The 24378-nt window shown below is 40.7% G+C and overlaps 1 protein-coding gene across 3 annotated transcripts; it reads left to right on the plus strand.

Moving 5' to 3' along the window:
• Positions 1 to 800: 800 nt before the first annotated feature.
• Positions 801 to 15925, plus strand: LOC134649967 (cyclic GMP-AMP synthase-like receptor). Of its 3 annotated transcripts, XM_063504779.1 has the most exons (6): positions 801 to 1018; positions 1786 to 1984; positions 3347 to 3573; positions 5164 to 5412; positions 6765 to 6924; positions 15192 to 15925. In XM_063504779.1, exons 2-6 carry the CDS (start codon positions 1811 to 1813, stop codon positions 15915 to 15917), a joined length of 1536 nt encoding a protein of 511 aa, XP_063360849.1. In that variant the 5' UTR covers positions 801 to 1018; positions 1786 to 1810; the 3' UTR covers positions 15918 to 15925. The 3 variants fall into 3 exon arrangements, with proteins under 3 accessions (XP_063360849.1, XP_063360847.1, XP_063360848.1); XM_063504777.1 differs by lacking the exons at positions 801 to 1018; positions 1786 to 1984; positions 3347 to 3573 and adding an exon at positions 3599 to 3801; XM_063504778.1 differs by lacking the exons at positions 801 to 1018; positions 1786 to 1984; positions 3347 to 3573 and adding an exon at positions 3833 to 4029.
• The last annotated feature ends 8453 nt before the right edge of the window (positions 15926 to 24378 follow it).

Consider the following 24378-nt stretch of genomic DNA (forward strand, 5'->3'; position numbering starts at 1 on the left):
TTATAGTTACCAGCGGAAAAATATAGAAATGCCATAGGAAAATTTCCTTAATATTTATTTTCTATAGCTTGATAAAGCCCTTGCTACACGGTCGCCGACAAGCCTTCTAACCGTCTGTCCTTGGTCTGACCTTGGTCAGTTTTGGTCAAATTTTGTTGGAAACAACTGTCTACACGGTCCGTCCAGACCAAGGCCACGCGGTCTGAGGGGCTTGTCGGCGACCGTGTAGCAAGGGCTTAAGTATAATAAATGTTAGATAAACTAGATATAACTGTACATATATAAAACAATAAATCTCATTTGAACCATTAGTATCAAATAATGATAAAGTGTATTTCTGAATTTTCTGACTGACTGACTGAGAGGAGAGGAGCGACAGGAGCACAAACTACTAAGAAGATACTGACAGGAGTAATTGTTATTTTATACGTGGCAACATTTAGCCTTTTAGCGGGAAAGGCCGGGATTTTGTAATAGCGTTCACCTATAATACAATATTTTAAAATATATATTTTTAATAAAATATCATTTTATATGAATTATTATTGTGTAATTGAACTTTTGAAAATAAAATAGGTCAGAAAGCAGATTTCATATATAACACAGAAGCTAAATTTTATATTTATGAAAAATAAAATCACACTGTTTATTAAATATCAGTATTGAAATTTTCAAAAGATCTTTGTAAGTCTAAAAGAGAAGTAGAATTATTTATATATCGCCTATTTTTAGCATGTTATTAAACACTATTATGAACGCAACTGTAATAGAGGTTATGATTTTTGTAGCGCTGACAACACCACAGTTGGCTGCCGGCTGGGGTTGTGATTGCCGGCCGGGGAAGATTTGGTGAACTTGTGAGTGAAAAGGACGTGATATTCCGGAATGCAGTGACCAATAATAGAAGGGCCACGTCTCCCGAAGTCCGACTACGCCCTGCCATTATTTTGTACTCCAAGATTAGATTTGTGCGCCGGCAAAGACACAGGAGACTTCGCAAAGCCAAGAAACATTTTAGGTAAACATAATGTATCTTATCGTTTTTAAGTACCTACTCGTAATTAGTATCTGTCTTATTTATTACTAATGTATTGATACTGCGCTTTCTGATAATCTGTGTTTCTGTTAAAAATTTACATAAATTGATTGATTAACATTAACACTATTTAAACACTAACATTATTTAAAGTTTCCAAACATTTTAGAAAGTTGTTAACTTAAGTCTTGGCAGAAACAACTTCTCCCCATGTGGGTACCTACTACCTACATATGCCCAGACCTAGTTTTCACTTTCAGTCTGACCCTCCTAAGATTTTTTAGTGTATTAAAACACTGGCAAAGAAGTTTTGCTAGTCAAACTAACAACAGTAAAAAAGACAGCAGGTATGATTCTCTCATCAGTCTATGCTCCACAGACCATTTCATTTCTTAATTGCAATCATAGTGTAGTACCTACAGATCTTAATAACTAGGTACACACACGGAAAAAGGGTCGCCCTAAATCTACTTGGCGGCGTTCTGTGGAGCAAGAGCTGGGTGTATTGGGGATGGGGTGGGAGGAGGCTACCCAAGCTGCCCAGGACCGGAGTCAGTGGAAGGAAAAGATTCGAGCCCCACACCCCAGCAGGGGGTAGCAGGATGGAAAGAAGAAGATATTTCCACCAATGACTCTTTCTTGCCAAACTATACTTTGTCAACTGTTTGTAATATTGGAAGCAATGTGTTGCTGCACATTTTTTTTAATTCACTCCGGTTTATAAAATGTTAACTAATTTATTGTTACAGTGTACAGATCAGCTGAAATCTGAAAATGGCAGTGAACAAGAAATATATGGACTTGTACCTCACTGAGGTCTACAAGAAGTTCATAGCTATAAAGGACGAGGACTACAGGAAGTCACAGGATATCTTTAAGAAGGTGTTCGACCAGGTCAAACAGAAAATGGGCGAAAATTGCAACTACTTCAGCAAGTACAGTAAAGAGGTAGGTTTAACTGTGATCCATGTCATCCATGACTCTTAAACCATCGCTCAATGTCGTGGCCGAGCTGTTAGCCCAATTGATGTGGCTATATAAAGGCTAGTTCGGATTACGTTAGTAATTTAGTCAAGTGTCGAGTATTTTAGTTACTACTAAACGTGTCTGAACACCAAAAATTTAGTGAGGCGATTAGTCAGTGACTTGATCTTAGCCAAAAATGGCGTAACTCTGCAGTGGATCAAAGGACACAGCAACTCACGAGGTAACGATGCAGCCGACATCCTGGCGAGAGGTGGCTCGGAACTGAAGGTGGCAGGACCTGAGCCAATTATACCTCTGCCATTTGCCTGGCTCCGGAACATGCTGCGTCATAACACCAAGGTAAAACACCAACAATACTGGTCTAACCTAGGCACCTGCAGGCAGGCGAAGGAAGCCCTCCCGACACTCAACCCCAATCTGTCACGGAGGCTGCGACAGCTGAAGAGACCACAGCTCCGGCTTATAGCTGGGGCCATAACCGGCCACGCCTCATTTAACAAACACCTACTAACCCTACGTGTTACAGATAGCCCCCTCTGCAGGGCGTGCATGGAGGCAGAGGAGACAGCCGCCCACGTCATTCTCGAATGCCCAGGGGTGGCAGAATACCGGGCACAACACCTCGGCTCACCGGGGTCGCTCCCAGAAGTCGTCGGCAACGTCAAGGGTCTGCTAGGCTTCCTGGTAGAGCTGGGTTGGCAGGAATAGGCCGCCAACCCATCACGCAAAATAGGCGCAATAATATGACGTCGAGTTGCGGAAACCAAGCCCGCGAATACCTATAACCTATAACCTAGTCAGTGACTTAGTCAAGTGGATAGGTTGTAGGTTCTCGCGGGCTTGGTTTCCGCAACTCGACGTCATATTATTGCGCCTATTTTGCGTGATGGGTTGGCGGCACTATTCTTGCCAACCCAACTCTACCAGGAAGCCTAGCAGACCCTTGACGTTGCCGACGACTTCTGGGAGAGACCACGGTGAGCCGAGGTGTTGTGCCCGGTACTCTGCCATTCGAATGACGTGGGCGGCTGTCTCATCTGCCTCCATGCATGCTCTGCAGAGGTGGCTATCTGTAACAAGTAGGGTTAATAGGTGCTTGTTTAATGAGGCATGGCCGGTTATGGCCCTAGCCCAGTCAAGTGGATACATTTTATTATATTTTTTCTGGACAGTAGATTATCATATATCATGACAAGACAAAAGGTAGCTAGGCGTGGGCGAAGCGGCCTCTTGCCCACGGTCTCGCACTATAACCCGGGCCCCGCGGAAGCCGACCCTTTTTATAATTTTTAGGAATACTCAATATATAATTTCACGTTCCAGGTCCTATACGGCGGGAGCGTATCCGACGGCTTAAAGGTGTCCAAACTGGACGAGTTCGATATGGACATCGTGATCCGCCTCCCCATCAACTACGAGCAGGGCGACACCGGGATCTGCCTCGAGACGGACATTCCCGGCTATGTCAGGATGAAGATCGCGAATGCTTTCGACCATTTGGATAAACAGCCGGATTGGGAGAAGTGTCATAAAGTCACCAGAGAGTGGAGGTATGTACATATAACTACTGTATCCGAAGGCATAAAGGTGTCCAAACTGGACGAGTTCGATATGGACATCGTGATCCGCCTCCCCATCAACTACGAGCAAGGCGACACCGGGATCTGCCTCGAGACGGACATTCCCGGCTATGTTAGGATGAAGATCGCGAATGCCTTCGACCATTTGGATAAACAGCCGGATTGGGAGAAGTGTCATAAAGTCACTAGAGAGTGGAGGTATGTACATATAACTACTGTATCCGAAGGCATAAAGGTGTCCAAACTGGACGAGTTCGATATGGACATCGTGATCCGCCTCCCTATCAACTACGAGCAAGGCGACACTGGGATCTGCCTCGAGACGGACATTCCCGGCTATGTTAGGATGAAGATCGCGAATGCTTTCGACCATTTGGATAAACAGCCGGATTGGGAGAAGTGTCATAAAGTCACCAGAGAGTGGAGGTATGTACATATAACTACTGTATCCGAAGGCATAAAGGTGTCCAAACTGGACGAGTTCGATATGGACATCGTGATCCGCCTCCCCATCAACTACGAGCAAGGCGACACTGGGATCTGCCTCGAGACGGACATTCCCGGCTATGTTAGGATGAAGATCGCGAATGCCTTCGAACATTTGGATAATCAGCCGGATTGGGAGAAGTGTTATAAAGTCACTAGAGAGTGGAGCATACCTCCACATTAGGACATATCCTTAGGGTTGTATTCCATCTGTCCATTGTCATGGCGTTTCTGTCTCTCTCTCAAGCAAAATGTGAGACAAAACACAAATTGGACAGATGGAGTACCATCCCTTAGATACTGACACAGATTTCAGCAGAACATAATCACCTGAATTTTTCCTTGTTTCGACTCAATATAATCGTGAATTCTTCTCTTCCTTTCCATTCGTCCACCCGCCAGGTGATTTAAGCATATATCAATTGTTCCAAAGTTCATCATCTATTCTTACCTTTTGTATCAATTATTTAGAACCTAGATTCTAGGTGTACCATTATGTTCCACCATTTGTAACCAATGTAAACAGAGGAATAGCTAATTATTCTGGTGATGATACCACCGTAATGAACCTTAGTTCACCTGTAGAAATTATACGGTTATATTTTATGGTTTGATAAATTACATGACTGTCTGAAATGTATGACTATAAAATTCTGATATTGAAATTGTGATCTCTTCTTCTACCCCCACAGCCCCCACGTTTAAAAATCATAGTTTTTTGCCAGGCATTTAACTCAAGATCTTATGCTTAAAAAACCCCCTGCTGCTACTACATACTTCAACTTTCCCTCTTATTAAAAATTGCAATGTGGTAAATGTCCACTTTTAATGTTCCGCAGCGACGCTATAAGTAGTTTAACTGCGACATAGACGCATATTTCTCGTCTCAGCGATATAACTTCATATGTATAAAATAGGTAACTTGCCTAATAAAGGATTCATTCATATACCTACTCTCGCCTTATACTTACACTACCCTATACGGCTCTGCCCCAACTCTTTCTTCATCAGCTCGAACACCAGTTAACGAGATTACTCTTATTATTGTAATATCAACCCGGCTTCTTTTTCTAGGGACAACGACAAATACTTCCTCCAGAACAAGTTCCGCGCCTGGATGCACGGCATAGTGCAGCGCGCCGTCAACGACATGAAAGGGGAGGTCCGTGTAAACGGGGACCTGTACCTGCTCACCTACAAGTCATCTGGCCCTGCGTTCACTTTGAATGTGAAGAACGGACCTGATGTAGCCCCGTTCAAGTTGGATGTGGATCTGGTGCCGGTTATAAGGTTTTCGGTGCCACGGTGGCCTGAAGGATACAGGTGAATATTTAATATTCTACTATAGAGTCTTAGCACCACCACCATCTCACTAACCCGCGGTTAAGTGGTTAAACCGTTAACCCAGTGTCAAATTGTACTGGTAACTATGGTAACTCCAGGTTTAACCGGTTAACCCGCGTTAGTGGGATGGTGCAAGCGGACCTTAGAGTCTAAGGGTTTAGGCACAAATGGCACAAGAGTCTAAGATTGTTACTTTCGACGAGCGAGACTGTTTGCAAATTAATCTTCACATGATTTTCAAGTTGGAAAGAGCGGGACCATTATTGACTAAAGATATAGGGTACAGATAAGTATGATTGTAATAGTTGAATGTTTGTCCCAACATCATGCAATGACACATCGCTAGAAAACCCAGAACGATTTATCAAATTAAATATCCGGACCATTGCGTTCGGGGCTCATTCGGGAATTCAACAAGTACTACCAACAACTGACCACTGCTGAACCTTACGTCTTCGCAATAAGGTCTGGAATTATTCGGTAACAGTATTGTAGATATCGAAACACCCACTTGAGTGTGAGGGGGCCCGATAAGTTGTTGAGACGAAATCTCATAATGTTTCCTGTAAAAAAGTTTCTTTCACCGGAGACTTGAAGCTGTATTTGTGAAACTTTTAGCTATTTTAAAGTTAGGTACATATTGTCCACTATAATGTCACGGGTTTTAATTTTCGTTTAAGATTAATTATGATGTGTCTCCAAAACTATTCGACTGGATATTTTCTGCGTTTCTCCAAAGCTGTTAATCTTTTATTTATTTATTCGACCGTGTCTAAAATAAAGGACATACGCAGTAACCTTTGACATACATTACTCTTTTGACCCTCTTTTTTGCATTTTTTTCTGCGCAGTTTCATTCAAACTATTCAGCTCCAAAGGAGGTTTAAACTCACAACCTGTGTTTTGTGTTGATTTAAGATTTATCTAAGGGTTAAACTTTGAGAAACAAACGGGCATAAACATTTCACATTATTAAATCTTTAGTCCGTACCCTGTCCGTACCATAGAGAAATAAAGACAAGAGTGCTCACTCCATACATCAGTTCGGACTATTAATTTCAGTGTGTAGTGTATTAATTTCAGTCTTATGACTTTCCGGTCGGTGCTACATCTATTGTCAAGTAGCAGTACTGATAGTTCCGCTACTCGATGCTAGATGCTAATAGTCTTTTTGTTACTAAAACTGATGTATGGAGTGAGCACTCTATGTATTTTTTTCTCTATGTCCGTACATACTTGCTATTCCATTGCCTGTTTATTCAATCGAAAACATTGTATTTGTTTGTCTAGCTCTGTGTAACACATCAAACTGACAGCTGCATATTGTCCAGACAGATGGATGGCAGCCAGAGTCGCGACTGGCTGGTGGTGCCGAAACCCAACAAGGGCCTCGAGGACACGCAGCAGAACCGGTGCTGGCGGCTCTCCTTCCAGGACTTCGAGCGGGACATGATGAAGGGGTGCCAGCAGCTGAAGAGCACCATACGATTGGTAAGAGCTGTTCTGCAGTGGCTGGTGGTCGCTGGTGGTGGTGCAGAACCGGTGCTGGCTGCTCTCCTTCCAGGACTTCGAGAGAGACATGATGGGGTGCCAGCAGCTGAAGAGCACCATACGATTGGTAAGAGCTGTTCTGCAGTGGCTGGTGGTCGCTGGTGGTGGTGCAGAACCGGTGCTGGCTGCTCTCCTTCCAGGACTTCGAGAGAGACATGATGGGGTGCCAGCAGCTGAAGAGCACCATACGATTGGTAAGAGCTGTTCTGCAGTGGCTGGTGGTCGCTGGTGGTGGTGCAGAACCGGTGCTGGCTGCTCTCCTTCCAGGACTTCGAGAGAGACATGATGGGGTGCCAGCAGCTGAAGAGCACCATACGATTGGTAAGAGCTGTTCTGCAGTGGCTGGTGGTCGCTGGTGGTGGTGCAGAACCGGTGCTGGCTGCTCTCCTTCCAGGACTTCGAGAGAGACATGATGGGGTGCCAGCAGCTGAAGAGCACCATACGATTGGTAAGAGCTGTTCTGCAGTGGCTGGTGGTCGCTGGTGGTGGTGCAGAACCGGTGCTGGCTGCTCTCCTTCCAGGACTTCGAGAGAGACATGATGGGGTGCCAGCAGCTGAAGAGCACCATACGATTGGTAAGAGCTGTTCTGCAGTGGCTGGTGGTCGCTGGTGGTGGTGCAGAACCGGTGCTGGCTGCTCTCCTTCCAGGACTTCGAGAGAGACATGATGAAGGGGTGCCAGCAGCTGAATAGCACCATACGATTGGTAAGAGCTGTTCTGCAGTGGCTGGTGGTCGCTGGTGGTGGTGCAGAACCGGTGCTGGCTGCTCTCCTTCCAGGACTTCGAGAGAGACATGATGGGGTGCCAGCAGCTGAAGAGCACCATACGACTGGTAAGAGCTGTTCTGCAGTGGCTGGTGGTGGAACCCTCAAGGGTCGAGGACCAGCAGAACCGGTGCTGGCGGCTCTCCTTTCAGGACTTCGAGAGAGACATGATGGGGTGCCAGCAGCTGAAGAGCACCATACGACTGGTAAGAGCTGTTCTGCAGTGGCTGATGGTGGAACCCTCAAGGGTCGAGGACCAGCAGAACCGGTGCTGGCGGCTCTCCTTCCAGGACTTCGAGAGAGACATAATGAAGGGGTGCCAGCAGCTGAAGAGCACCATACGATTGGTAAGAGTTCCACTCTACAATATAAGTAGGCACTCGCAGTGATGGAGTCAAAATTTTGGTGTGTACCCTAATTTTGGAGGGACTTGGATACTATTGAAAGGCACATGCCAATGATTTGCAGGTCGACGCAATAGGCTTAGCCCTATCTGGCACAAAAATACATACGGACATACATATAGGTTTATAGCGTAAAGATTAGCAAAGCATTCACTTGTTGCAAGTACTTCTTAAACGACGTCCACTGTTGACTTGTATGGAGTGTATAATTTTTTTGTTACCGCTAAGGAATGATAGCAACAATTGACAGGATGCGATGGATAGAATACTAATGAAGTAATTATACACGAATATACACTTAGCATTAATAATTAACTTATTAGAAGCTCCCGACAATTTTCTATTACCTACGGTGAAAACAAAAGTGAAAATTTATGATTTGTACCTGTGGATGTTTCTCCGTAACGTCGAGACTATTCGATCGAATTGTCTTTGTAGTTTGGGTGCCAGTTAAGAGCGCTCCCACAAGGAAAGTCGAAATAATGCAAAATTGATGATATTCCTCGATGACATTCAGTACTTTACGCTCATTATTAGAAATAATGAGTACTTGTTCCAGTAAAAGCGTCTTCTTATCTTTAGGAATTACTTTGTAAATATTAGAAAAAGGACTTATTAAATTAGTAATGATTTTTTTTCTGATGGTCGTTTCCGAAAAACCACGTCTAGTACTGAATTGTCAGCTCGTATTTGTAAATGTTGAGAAGTTTACTCTGGTAAAGCTGGCTATTTTGTATTACTAATACCCTGTACTTTAGGAATTACTTTTGACATTTTTCCTAAATACCTTTTAGAAAGAGAAAATCGAAGAAAAACAAACTCAATTTTCTCTCCGAAACAAGTGTCAATTCCTACGAAATTCTACTTAATATCGAAGTAATTTTCATACTCAAGCAATCTGCAGCGTTTGCTTATACTGTTGGTATACATTAGTGTTTATGAAATTCTACTATAATTTTTTGGCAATTTTTTGAAAACGACTCTAATATTACCGATGACGCGCGGTCGTGAGCTCAGTGCCGCGGCAGAGCTTGTAGAGGTAGGACGTGTGTCGGTCGGCACCGCACGTTTACAACGGCGTCGACGAGGTTTTTTATCGTTGTGTGCGGCAGGCGCCGTGTAAAATGCTATACTGTGTGCGTGACGCTGCGTGTAAACGGCGACTGAGAAACTTTGATCCTACTACTGTGTATTTGGTTTTATATAGTATAGTAATGCAACCGGACCGCATTAAAAATATTTGTAATGACCTGATATTTTATAGGTACTAAATGAAAAAAATGGCTGAATTCAAATGTTTTTGATGACATCTCAGAATATACATATATAGGTCCACATCCACAGTATAGGAGTCTGATGATGGAGCTGGAAGGTGGTCAACGGTACCAGTCAACCACGCAACTAAACCACTTCGTGTTTGGGCTCGTTTGATTCCTCTCAACGAGATCTTTGACACAAGATATAACTCAGGGTCTGATGATGGAGCTGGAAGGTGGTCAACGGTACCAGTCAACCACGCAACTAAACCACTTCGTGTTTGGGCTCGTTTGATTCCTTTCAACGAGATCTTTGACACAAGATAGAACTCAGGGTCTGATGATGGAGCTGGAAGGTGGTCAACGGTACCAGTCAACCACGCAACTAAACCACTTCGTGTTTGGGCTCGTTTGATTCGTCTCAACAAGATCTTTGACACAAGATAGTACTGAGGGTCTGATGATGGAGCTGGAAGGTGGTCACCGGTACCAGTCAACCACGCAACTAAACCACTTCGTGTTTGGGCTCGTTTGATTACTCTCAACGAGATCTTTGACACAAGATAGGACTCAGGGTCTGATGATGGAGCTGGAAGGTGGTCACCGGTACCAGTCAACCACGCAACTAAACCACTTCGTGTTTGGGCTCGTTTGATTCCTCTCAACGAGATCTTTGACACAAGATAAAACTCAGGGTCTGATGATGGAGCTGGAAGGTGGTCAACGGTACCAGTCAACCACGCAACTAAACCACTACGTGTTTGGGCTCGTTTGATTCCTCTCAACGAGATCTTTGACACAAGATAGAACTCAGGGTCTGATGATGGAGCTGCAAGGTGGTCAACGGTACCAGTCAACCACGCAACTAAACCACTTCGTGTTTGGGCTCGTTTGATTCCTTTCAACGAGATCTTTGACACAAGATAGAACTCAGGGTCTGATGATGGAGCTGGAAGGTGGTCAACGGTACCAGTCAACCACGCAACTAAACCACTTCGTGTTTGGGCTCGTTTGATTCCTCTCAACGAGATCTTTGACACAAGATAGAACTCAGGGTCTGATAATGGAGCTGGAAGGTGGTCAACGGTACTAGTCAACCACGCAACTAAACCACTTCGTGTTTGGGCTCGTTTGATTCGTCTCAACGAGATCTTTGACACAAGATAGAACTCAGGGTCTGATGATAGAGCTGGAAGGTGGTCAACGGTACCAGTCAACCACGCAACTAAACCACTTCGTGTTTGGGCTCGTTTGATTCCTCTCAACGAGATCTTTGACACAAGATAGAACTCAGGGTCTGATAATGGAGCTGGAAGGTGGTCAACGGTACTAGTCAACCACGCAACTAAACCACTTCGTGTTTGGGCTCGTTTGATTCGTCTCAACGAGATCTTTGACACAAGATAGAACTCAGGGTCTGATGATGGAGCTGGAAGGTGGTCAACGGTACCAGTCAACCACGCAACTAAACCACTTCGTGTTTGGGCTCGTTTGATTCCTTTCAACGAGATCTTTGACACAAGATAGAACTCAGGGTCTGATGATGGAGCTGCAAGGTGGTCAACGGTACCAGTCAACCACGCAACTAAACCACTTCGTGTTTGGGCTCGTTTGATTCCTTTCAACGAGATCTTTGACACAAGATAGAACTCAGGGTCTGATGATGGAGCTGGAAGGAGGTCAACGGTACCAGTCAACCACGCAACTAAACCACTTCGTGTTTGGGCTCGTTTGATTCCTCTCAACGAGATCTTTGACACAAGATAGAACTCAGGGTCTGATAATGGAGCTGGAAGGTGGTCAACGGTACTAGTCAACCACGCAACTAAACCACTTCGTGTTTGGGCTCGTTTGATTCGTCTCAACGAGATCTTTGACACAAGATAGAACTCAGGGTCTGATGATGGAGCTGGAAGGTGGTCAACGGTACCAGTCAACCACGCAACTAAACCACTTCGTGTTTGGGCTCGTTTGATTCCTTTCAACGAGATCTTTGACACAAGATAGAACTCAGGGTCTGATGATGGAGCTGGAAGGTGGTCAACGGTACCAGTCAACCATGCAACTAAACCACTTCGTGTTTGGGCTAGTGTGATTCGTCTCAACAAGATCTTTGACACAAGATAGTACTGAGGGTCTGATGATGGAGCTGGAAGGTGGTCACCGGTACCAGTCAACCACGCAACTAAACCACTTCGTGTTTGGGCTCGTTTGATTACTCTCAACGAGATCTTTGACACAAGATAGAACTCAGGGTCTGATGATGGAGCTTGAAGTTGGTGACCGGTACCAGTCAACCATGTAACTAAACCACTTCGTGTTTGGGCTCGTTCGATTCGTCTCAGCAAGATCTTTGACACAAGATAGTAGTGAGGGTCTGATGATGGAGCTGGAAGGTGGTCACTTGTACCAGTCAACCATGCAACTAAGCCACTACGTGTTTGGGCTCGTTTGATTTGTCTCAACAAGATCTTTGACACAACATAGTACTCACAGGGTCTGATGATGCAGCTGGAAGGTGGTCATCCCAGACACGAAGTGGTTTAGTTGCATGGTTGACTGGTACCGGTGACCACCATTCAGCTCCATGGCATCAGACACTCAGTACTATCTTGTGTCAAAGATCTTGTTGAGACGAATCAAACGAGCCCAAACACGAAGTGGTTTAGTTGCATGGTTGACTGGTACCGGTGACCACCTTCCAGCTCCATTATCAGACCCTGAGTACTATCTTGTATCAAAAATTTTGTTGAGACGAATCAAACGAGCTCAAACACGAAATGGTTTAGTTGCATGGTTGACTGGTACCGGTGACCACCTTCCAGCATCATCATCAGACCTTGAGTCCTATCTTGTGTCAAAGATCTTGTTGAAATGAATAAAACGAGCCCAAACACGAAGTGGTTTAGTTGCATGGTTTACTGGTATCGGTGACCACCTTCCAGCTCCATCATCAGACCCTGAGTATCACCTAGTGTCCAAGATCTTGTTGAGACGAATCAAACGAGCTCAAACACGAAGTGGTTTAGGGGTCATCCATTAATTACGTCACACGTTTAGGGGAAGGGAGGGGATCAAGAAAATGTGACATGTTGTGACATGGGGGAGGGGGGAGTCACAAACATTGTGATGTCACTTTAGCCTCATCAGTAACCGAAAATTAATTTATATTTTTTTATTCGTTGTACAGTTCAATAATGAGATTTTGGATGTAACTTTCGTTGTGTTATAAAATTACTAATATTTATATGTCGGAGCGAGACACCAGAACGACATATTGCAGTGTTACAGTTCATAGCTTTAAACTAGCTGTATAAAGTCGATTAGCAATGTTTGGCTACGTATTATTTGCTTGTAACGAAATAATAAAGTTGCGTAGTGAATAACGCCACCATCTATTGGCGTATTGTTGAACTAAAATGACAGGTAGAAGGCTTTGGAACGTCAAGATGTGTATCTTGAGTGAACGTAGGCACGAGCAGGCAATTTTGTCGTTATGTTGGTAGACTGGTCAGGCAGGTTTACCAACTTGAATTGGAGGCGGGAGCGGTTGGCTCCGCCGCTGGAACTGGCTTCCTTCTTCTTGATCGGACCGCGCTAGAGATCGGACGTTAGCCAAGCTCGTGCCTAATTCGCTACGTTCCTGAAGGCTTATACCTGAAGGATTATTCTGAAAGCTTATAGATTCTCACGTTCTTTAACCGTTTAGCTAAGTGTTTTATTCCAAGTGTTATTTTGATTTCTTATGTGCCATTATAAGCTTACTTTTGTAAAATAAAGAAACTATGTGTTGTTTTGAAAAGATGTGTCCCGCCGAGTTTGTTGCCGGGTTAAATCTTCTCGGGTCAGAGGTGTAGGGTTGGAGCCGGTGTAGTTTGACTTAAATAAAGATATGAACGATTTCATGTGATCTTTTTATTTTTATTGAATCCGATTCCATCGTAAGATCGTTTAGTTATTTTGATTATTTAGTACTGAAATATAGTAGACACTAGTATGGTTAACGAATCCGAATGTTTATTTCATGCACCGGTAGCATACCTACTATTTTGGCTGTGAAGTAATACATCGAGGTACCATGCCCACCACCCGCTATCAATAGCCCCACACAATTAGCCCCCCTCTCCCTCTTCGACATATATATCAAAAATATTTTTTTATTAAAAAAATTATGCCGAGTTAATATTGTCGATTGCGTTGAAAACAAAATTGCCAAAAATGTGACGTCACACCAGGGGGGTGGGGTTTGCAAAATGTGACCAAGTGTAACAAGGACGGGAGGGGTAAAAAAACCTAGAAATTCGTGTGACGTAATTAATGGATGATCCCTTAGTTGCATGGTTGACTGGTACCGGTGCCCACCTTCCAGCTCCATCAGCAGACCCTGAGTCATATCTTGTGCCAAAGATCTTGTTGAAATGAATAAAACGAGCCCAAAGGTTTAGTTGCATGGTTTACTGGTACCGGTGACCACCTTCCAGCTCCATCATCAGACCCTGAGTATCACCTAGTGTCCAAGATCTTGTTGAGACGAATAAAACGAGCTCAAACACGAAGTGGTTTAGGTGCATGGTTGACTGGTACCGGTGCCCACCTTCCAGCTCCATCATCAGACCCTGAGTCATATCTTGTGTCAAAGATCTTGTTGAAATGAATTAAACGAGCCCAAACACGAAGTGGTTTAGTTGCATGGTTGACTGGTACCGGTGACTACCTTCCAGCTCCATCATCAGACCCTGAGTATCACCTAGTGCCAAAGATCTTCTTGAGACGAATCAAACGAGCCTAATCATGTTACTACATGGTTGATTGGTATCCGTGACCACCTTCATCATCATCATCAGGCTTCATCATCAGATGCTTAGTACCAGCTCGTTTCTAAACCCTCGTTGATACAAATTAAAGGTTTTATTATATAGCTAAAATAGTTTCACTATACAACCTATACCATATGCAATGGCGAAAAATGAAAATAAGCGAGTACCTAAGTAAGTACTTACGTATAATTTCTTTTTAGTAATAATGACCTACATAAGTATGTATATTTGCACTGGATTTAGTATTTTCGTACCAAATAACATTTTTAGGACTTTGATATTAAAGTACAGTTAGTGTTGTTATGGTTGATTTCAATATGCTTCACGATCGGATCAAGAATGTTTAATCCATCATTGTTAGTGCGACCGAGGGAAAATGCGGTGGAACGGATCGGCGTACTGAGCTCGCGGGACCTGCCGCAGCGCGTAAAATACCTAAACTCGCTCATCCCCGAAAGGTAATAGCACTCTTAACTAGTTGATTTATAATTTTATAAATTGTATGATGAGTGAGGTAGTTACAGAACTTTTAAATTACTTACCGAAATACTTATATACAGTGTGTAAATCAAATACGGGCGAATATTTAAACGGTGGTTAGCATAGGACCTAAAAAGTATATTGAGATAGATTTTACTTAGAAATGCATTGAAAATTATAACCATACAAAATAATTCGGCCCGCAATGTAATACACCACACACGTTACGGGATACGAGCTTTTTAAAGTAACTGTCAACGCTTGTTGGCAGTTACTATGAAAAGCTATCTCGTAATGTGTAATCATTATCATCTTGTTTCTTAATGTTTACAGTACATTGCTGCTCGGTACATGTGCAAAAAATTAATCACGGGGTCATAATTAAGTGTAACTTAAAAAAACATCTTAATTAATGATAAAACGGGTAAATTCTATATCTGGTTTAATTTATTGCCCGTATTTGACTTACACACTGTATACTTGCAGGTAAAGAAACTGCGCGACTCACTCGGCCTCAAATACATCGCCAGCTACTACATCAAAACCCTCTTCCTCTGGAAGATCTCGCAAGAGAACGACCGCAAATACTGGCAGAACAAGATCTCATACCTCTTTCAGACCATGCTGGAAGACCTGCACGACGCCATCGAGAGAAAAGACATCAAATACTACTGGAATGAAGAACTCAACCTCATTGAGGGCTTAAGGCCGTCCTTGCAAAAACTCTACGCCGAAAAGTTACTAGAAGTGATCAATTCTTTAAAAGCAGGCGCTATTGAAAAAGTTGTAGCCGCTTTGCTGAACGCTGAGGAACTCGCAGAATACAAGGAGTCTAAGTTTTATGAACAGCATTTGGCCGTTCTTAACAATGCTACGCTCAAACACCAGAGTTCAGTGAAATCTGTGAGTAGCAATTGCAGCAATGGGAATCTGGATGATGTTGACGCAAGAGCCAATCAAATTGACGCGATCGGTCTGAAAACACTTATATCAAAGATGGATAAGTTGTCGGACAAGTTTGATAAAATGAGTGTGTGTTTGTTGGATAAAGTTGATGCGTTGTCGGATAAAGTGGATGCTTTGGCGGATAAAGTAGCGTTACAGGAGATGAAACTGGAGGGTTTGGGTAAAAAGAGGGTTGAGAATGATATGGTTTTGAATCTTCTTGGCGCTGATCCGCTGCCGGGGGTTTTTGCAGATGTGGTAGATTAGGCAAACTTGTGTTTTATAGTCAGCGTCAATAGTAGCGTATAAAATAAAATAAAAATATGATCTATTTCAGGCGCTTTGCCCATAACAGTGTTAGTTATTAATACCGGAACGAAATAAAACAACAATAGATTGATCTGCTACTTTTAATGCTGACTGTACTATTTTTATTCCGTCTAATGGTGCTTTTTAAAAAGTGAGGCGCGGCTGAAAAGCACCTTCCGCAAAAGCACTTCTTTCTTTTGACTATTTTCTTCGATCAACACGGAAGGGATGCGGCATTCGCACTATTTCCCCTCTGCCTAGGTACAAGATCAACTGATCTAGCGCGGGTAATAAAACTAGTTGCGCTCGGATTTTTAACTAGACCGAGTCCAGACGCGCGAGTGAACACAGCAGCAGAAAAAATGCCTAATTGCTCGGTTTTTTGTTGTAAAAAGAGGTCGGGGACATCAAATTCACAAAAAGAAGGTGTTACATTTCACACGTAATATTTTTTTTACATGTCATACGTTTAATTATATTTAAACACAATTATTATATTTTGGTCTCATGTAATTGCTGGATTTATCGATTTTTCTCGCCCAGTACAAATTGCGGATCGGTCGAGCAACAAATCCGACTTCTCATCTCTTGACGAAAATGTGTTAGTGTGCGTGTTGTGACACTTGTGACTCGTCCGTACACAAAAACAGATCGAGGTGTGCAAGATTTGTCTGTGTAGGGTGTCATTTTCTATGTATTTTTTTCTACTCCAGCACTTAAATGTGTCAATTAAATGACTGACAGTGATATCTACAGCAATGTCATTTGAATGCTTTGTCTATAGGCTCATAAGATGACTGCTAGCAGTCATCTTATGAGTATAATACAACTGCTTTATTTTTTTTAAAGATACAAGTTCCCGATCATCTTGATTGAAAGAGGTATGTTTTCATTTACAATAATAACTCTTTTTTTTTTTAAATAATAACTCAATTTTTTTTAAATAATAACTCTTTTTTTTAATAATAACTCTTTTTTTTTAATAATAACTTTTTTTTTTTTTTTTTTTTTTTTTTTTTTTTTTTTTTTTTTTTTTTGCTGCAGCTGTCATAGAAAAAGTAATGTATGCAACAGCTCATAATTGGTTCTTAAAATTCTCGGGTCTTTTTTTACAAAACTCGACTACGTCTCGTTTTGTAACTTCGACCCTTGAATTTTAAGAACCCTTATTATATCACTGTTGCATAAACTACTATTGTATGCAAGTGTGTGAGAAGTGCGACTGTGTGCACGTTCCCCCCCCCCCCCCCGCGAAAAATGGCAGAATGATTTGAATGTCAAGATATCGCTTGGGCCTATCCCTTCCGACCTGTCGGAAGCCCGTGTTGATCAAAGACTATTTTATATAGCCTTTAAGATTGTTTTATTTTAAGGTATAGCGGTCGTACGCTTGGAGGATATAATCAAACGGAGACGCCATGTCTGTAATTTTCTGTACAAAACAGTCTGCCGATTTTTGCGGGGGAGGGGAACGTCAAATGTATGCGTAACGTAAAAATAGCCATGTCAGATAAACGTCAGTCCATACATTGTGTATGACCGTTGGCCGCCTATTTTCGACAGAGGGGAAAGCCTGTTAATGGCTACTCCGTTTAGTTGTATCCTCCAAGGTCGTACGTATAAAGCCCGACCAGGAATATATGATCAGGCGCCATGTTGCGGAATTTCACTGGAACTAATGTTTTCATACTATACTGAACTGTCACCCTCGTGAATCTAGTATTAAACTGGATTGGGCATGAGTGGTGGGGATAACTGACAGAACGGGATAGACTTATGTATCTTTCAGTAGGAGTAGCAGCGAAAGCGCTATTATTGTTTGTCCTTGTCACAGTCTCACATTTTTTTTATTCCCCACCGTAAATTAGCTTGGATGATTGGTCGAATTTATTTGTTGCCCACCATAACAAATAAATTTGACCAATCATAGCGTCGCATTGCGTATGTTTTGTCCCTCACGGAGGCACGCGTATACCACTTCTATAGGATGCTACCTTCTATGGTCACCCTATACATGAGAATAACAACACCCTCTTGACAATGATCATATATTACTGAATAAGTTAGATCACTGTTAGATGTATTATGGTCGTGGTGCAATATATTACACATCACATTTTATAAAAAAATCAAATCGCACGAACCTACTTACCCACCACGCAACTAACGTCATACTTCCTATGAAAAATAAATGGTGTGACAGGGACAACACGGATATTGATAGTGTTTTATAACGTTGTCCCTGTCCCACAATTGTTACATAACGTAATATTTTATAACAGCCAGTGTGTGATGCACTTACACACTATCGTTGCGAAGTCTGTGCCAATACCAGTAATCATTTTTATACGTATTATTTTAGAATACTCGTACAAAGTATTATGTCCCCATCTGTAAAATAAGGGATATAATTTTTTAATTAAATTGTAATATTACGTGTAGGGTTTGCACGACGGATCCGAAATGTATGGGAAGATCAGCGGATCCGGATAATTTCATACATTTCGGATCCGGATTGCAAACCCTAATTACGTGTCATGCTGAGTCATGTAGCATTTAAATTTAGAATGACATTATAAAATTTAAATATTATAATTATTATAGGTATTACATATCATATATCCAATTAGGTATACATTAGTACATAAGTGTTTCGTTGCAGGAGATACATCCCTTCGCATTCGTGTCGCACGCAAACAGCAGCAAGCTATGAGTAAGCATTCCTATACTAAAGATAAGATAATTATCTTTTATTCTTTAACCCTTAAATACATGATTTTTTCGTTTTGCCCGAAATTAATATATATATCACATAATTGTTTGCCGTTTCTAGGAAAAATAGTAAAAAAAATTATATCATCGATTTTCACTGGGAAATCAGTGTTAAAAGTTGCATAGTCTAAATCATATTTTTGGAAATATATAGCTATTAGTAAGGGGTATAGGAAAAATCTTAACTGCCAACAGAAAGGTACACTATTTGTGATGTTCCTATGATAAAATTTGTAAATATAAAATAATTACAAACCCCGAAAAATCTGCCCAAAATCACATACTAAAAATCATCAACTTCCAGGTTTTTCCAAGTTTTCCGACATTTCGTCTATAAACAAATGTAACTTTTATAAATTAAAATACTGCGTAAATTTATGTAATAATTCGGAAAATTTATTAGTTTTACTATTGAAATAATATACAAGAACAAATAGAATTTGTTTAATAATGCATAACATTTGATGTTTATGTTGTGTGTATAAATGCATCACTATGCATTTAAGGGTTAATTCAGGCATACGAGTAGGTATTTATTAGAGAGACCCGCCACTGGCGTCTTTTGAGCGTCGGCCATTGACATAGATATGGACTGGCTTTACGGGCAATAAAAATGAGGCATGACAGGGTGACGTGACTAGTACAGCGGTGTGAAATCGCTACAACGCGATTGGTTGACGAGTTCGCATTACGCGCGCTATTGGTCGCAACTAGTCGCGTTAGACTGCACGATTGGTTGGAATTCGTGGGTAACACCGCTGAACTAGTACGATTTTTAGTGCCCCATTAGTCCGTCCTTAGATATTATACGTCAATGGCGTCGGCGTCTAGTCACCGCTATGGAAAATGGCGTCGCTGCGCAGTTGACTACACGCCGACGCTCGACTCAGGAGACGATAGTTTGGGGTATCTCTGTGGCTATGAATGTCAATCCCTGCTTTGATAAGTGAGGAGTGTTTTTTTAAAGGGTTTATTTCTGTATGAAAACCATACAAAAATAAGCCCTCTTGAAAATATACTCCTCTAGTGTTTGATTAGTATTAACGCTATTTCTATTAGGGCCACTTGCACCATCCCACTAACCCGAGGTTGAGCGGTTATACCGTTAACTCAGTGCAAAATTGTACTGGTAACCATGGTAATTCCAGGTGTAACCGGTTAACCCTGGGTTAGTGGAATGGTGCAAGTGGCGCTTAGAGGTATAATGTTTACCCACCGACTGAATGGTGACGATCGCCTTGCATTCATTGCATTCAATTTATCCTCGTGCCGCCCAATGTACCTACATTAGGATGTACACTCAGTTTCGATGGAATGTCAATGGAATGTTAAAAACAAAGTAGGTAGCATTTCATTTGTCTCGTAAAATTTTCGAACAAATGAAATTCAACCCAATTGAAAATACAACAAGATTCAAACTTCCTTGGCTATAATTTTGTATGGTGGGCGGCACGAGGATAAATCACCTAAGAACAGGCGTGTCTCACTCCGCGATTTCGTCGCTTTGCTACAGGTAGCTAAAAGTACATCCGTTCGGCCCCAATTTTGGGGAAAGCCATAAGCCGCGCGTGGCGCTGTCGCCACCTAGCGGCCATATCTGTGCTGATCGTAACAGACGCGTTTTGTTAGAGAGTGAGTCTTCTGTACTTAGTACTATTATTTATTCTGTGCTAAGAATAGATAGAAGTCTCAACTAATTATCTATCGACTTGGCAGCGCCACTATCCCTACTAATGTTATAAATGCAAAACTAACTGTGTCTGTCTGTCTCTTACCTCGTCACGCTTGAACCGCTGAACTGGTTTCCACGAAATTTGGTATGAAGATAGTTTGAGGACCGGGAAGGACATAGGATAGTTTTTACATAGACGTAGTGGCACATTTGACTTTGACTATAGATATATCTAGTTTAATTTGTATTCTGTTTTTGTGTCATTATCCCATTGAATTGACATCTTTGGCCTAATTAAAATATTTTTATATTTGACTGTCTTAATCAATAATATATATTTTATAAGTATTTTAATCAAGTATTGTAAACGTTAATTATTTTTTGCATTTCTAAATCACACCAGTGACATAAACCTTTTAGAACAATTGAATTTTAAACAAATGACTAAGAATTGTTGTATTTATTTAAAACAAATGGTTCTTTAATAATTATTGTGATCTTACTCAGCATATGTAATCTAACTATAATATATTAACAGGTTCCCTGTTCCTCGGATCACATATGTATAATTATTCTTAAAAGTAGGTATTTGTGCATGAAACTATCAGAAATATACCCAGTGCCTTTAGTAATACCTATATATTTTTAGAATAAAAAAAAAAACGTGTAAAAGGCGTATTAGCAAAAAACTTCCAGGTATTTGTATTTTTCTATGTTTATACGCAATAAACGTTTTTTATAATTTTAAAATGTTTTATTTGTACCATAAAATAAATAGTCCAGTAGCTCTTATATTATTTATTTTTTATTTATAAACAGAGTACAAACTAGGAAGATAGGTAACTATTAATTTACAACGCATGGAATACAATGCTCTATCTATTGCTTTAAGCCCGTTGACAAGTTAGGTTAGGACAACACGAATATTTACGGGACGCAGTTATACGTTAGAGGGGGCAAGCTTTAAAACCTAACTTCTTAAAATTGGTAGGCAGCAGATTTTTTCTTAAACACTTTTACTCAAATTTTAAAGCAAATCATAATTTTATCATCAGACAAAAAAATTGCTTCCTAGTATTTTTTAATTATTTTAGCAAATATTTTTTGAATTGTTTGTTTGCCACCCGTGCACTTGGTCACTTTTTCTTTAGTGTATGACATATCTATTTCAATTTCTAGAAACTAGTTACAAAATTCTGAGCAATATACCTATTTCTCTTTTCAATACCTACTCATGCCGTAAATTATCGCTCAGGTAGTCAATCAAAGCGTAGTACCTAGCTCATCTGGAAATTGAAAATAAGACCTTCATGATAATTATGATGTAATTGGTAATTTAAAATAAGACACGCCATTGTTATGCCTCAAAACGTCATATACAAAAGTCTAATCGTGCATTACTACTTTTAATTTGGGCTAATTAACGAACTAAAATATGTGGCCCAACAATATAGTACTTACCTAAACTCATTTATTGAGTCTATACCGAAGTTTAATGCTTAATTCAGCTACGACTACCCAACCAGACTTGAAAACACTGCTTTACCATTTACATCCAAACTTTTTTGACCTAGCGTATTTGACTTGTGTTAACCTTTTGGACGCCAATGACCGATATATCCGCACCGTAGGTTCAACCCCAAAGACCGATTAATCGGTCACAGACCACAGAGCAACATAGACCTACGTGCATATGCATAAAGTTCAATTTCAGTTTTGACACTTCGGTGACGTGGCGTCAGCGTGACAGCTTGTGTGTTTGACACGGCGTCGAAAAGGTTAATACGTAAATCGACAAATTGTATTTACTCATGGCGTATCGATGTACCTAACTGCAAAACAATACTAATCTACGTTTCGTGTGTATATTTTGTCTCATCTCAACATTTTCATAACTAAATCGGGAGATTCTGATACGTTCATTGGTCAACCTCTTCCAAACATCTTCAATAAATACAAATTGGCATTTTACATATCAGTTATATTCGTGAACTCTTTACTACTATTCCTATATCATATAAAAGAGATACATAATTTTATTTACCTATATATATATTATATATACAACGCTTGTCATTAAAATCAGGTGCGATTAGGATTAACGCTAGGCCCTTATTAAACCAACTTGACAAATGTCACATGACAATTGACACATTTCGCTCTACGTTTCTGGTCTAATTAGTAAATACAGCCACTGTATCTCAATGTTCAGAAATGAACGTCGAATTGTGAAGTGTCAGACGCCAATTTGTCATGTTGGTTAATAAAAGACACGGGTAAACGTAGACTTATTTGAGTAAATACTAAATTATTAACTACTTTCGCTTTATGCGGTTATATTGGCTCCAACTTTGTAGGTGCAATTTCCCATTGCGAGAAAAAAAAATTCCGCGTATTCTACGCCAAAAAATTTACGATTTTAATGACCGCTCGTGTATAGGTAAGATATAAACTATTTATATATATTATTTGATTCGGCCAACTCCGAATTGAACGAGTAAGTAGGCACCGTAAACATACTATACATACACGTAACATAATTTTTGTGATCACATTAAAGAATGCCTAACAACAACGTTATTTTTGGCATAACTTTTTACTGGGTTTTATTAAATGGCATGTTTACATTACCCTGTCGCCTCGAAACAGCACGAGAGAAATCAGTCGCTGGCGAGCGGACTAAAGTAAACATGACATTTTTCTTACAAAACGAATTTCTTGAATATAGACACCATTACAGTACTTTGGTTGCTGCGTTCATACAAAACAGTACAACCTGACCCCAGTTTCACCGTAATGACAATTGTCACCTGACAATGACAATTCACCGTACATTGCTGGTTCAACAAGTAAACATTGGCGCTAAGTAAGCCCTTGTTACTTACCGACACAAAAATGATCTTGAAATTGTCATAGTCAGATGACAACTGTCAAGTTAATGAAATAGGCGCATATTATGGTCCCGTTTTCCGACCTTATCTCTGTAGATGAGACATCTATCCCATTCGGACAAGTATGCGAGAATGACGAATGAATGTCTCATCAAAAATGATAAGTACCTATAATAAAAATTCGACCATAATACGCCTAAATACTGTAACTATGCCTTATCTAATTGTTTACTGTAACTAATGCAAATGACAACGTAATCACTTATCGGCATTCTTTCCCTCATGAATTTCACCTTAATTATTCTAAAGTGTGCATTCAAGCTGTAAACAATTATTACAAATCTAATGACTTCATAACTATAACATACGAATAATAAATAATTATAGCGCATATCAACTCGTACAGTACCAAAACAATAGATTTGTCAGAAGACTGACACCCATATAACCATGACAATTTACAACTGGCACTGATAATTCGTAATGTATTGGTGAATCGTCATTGTCAGGTGACAATTGTCAGTGTGGTAAAACAGGCCTGAATAAGAAAACACTTTTTTTACTTTTAATGGATTGTCATCACTGTCATCACGCTAATATTATTTACTATTAATATAAGTAAACTCGTTTGTGAGCCTAATTTTGCTAGATAATCTTTAAAAAAAACTTAAAAAACTTGTAAATAATAAATATTTCCTACGTATAATGAATATTTTATGGAGCAAAATTAGTCCCTCATTAAATTTTCACCTTATAGTTACTATAAGATAAGTATATTTATAATATATATAATGAGTAATGCTAGTATTAGAGGATCTAAATATTCTAACATAGTACATATACATTAGTCGCTCAACGTATAGTTACTTTAGATTTTGAGTGGGTAAGCGAACAGTAACCAAACCAACATATTGCCACCTTACAACAATCCTTTGAAAGTACCTAACACTCCATATTAAATTTGTTTGACGTTTCCAAACGGAATTCCAAATAAAGGATTAAGTTCTATAAAAAAGCGGCCAAGTGCGAGTCGGACTCGCCCATGAAGGGTTCCGTATTTAGGCGATTTATGACGTATTAAAAA

This window comes from Cydia amplana, chromosome 8, assembly GCF_948474715.1.
Source record: "Cydia amplana chromosome 8, ilCydAmpl1.1, whole genome shotgun sequence".
NCBI lineage: Eukaryota > Metazoa > Arthropoda > Insecta > Lepidoptera > Tortricidae > Cydia > Cydia amplana.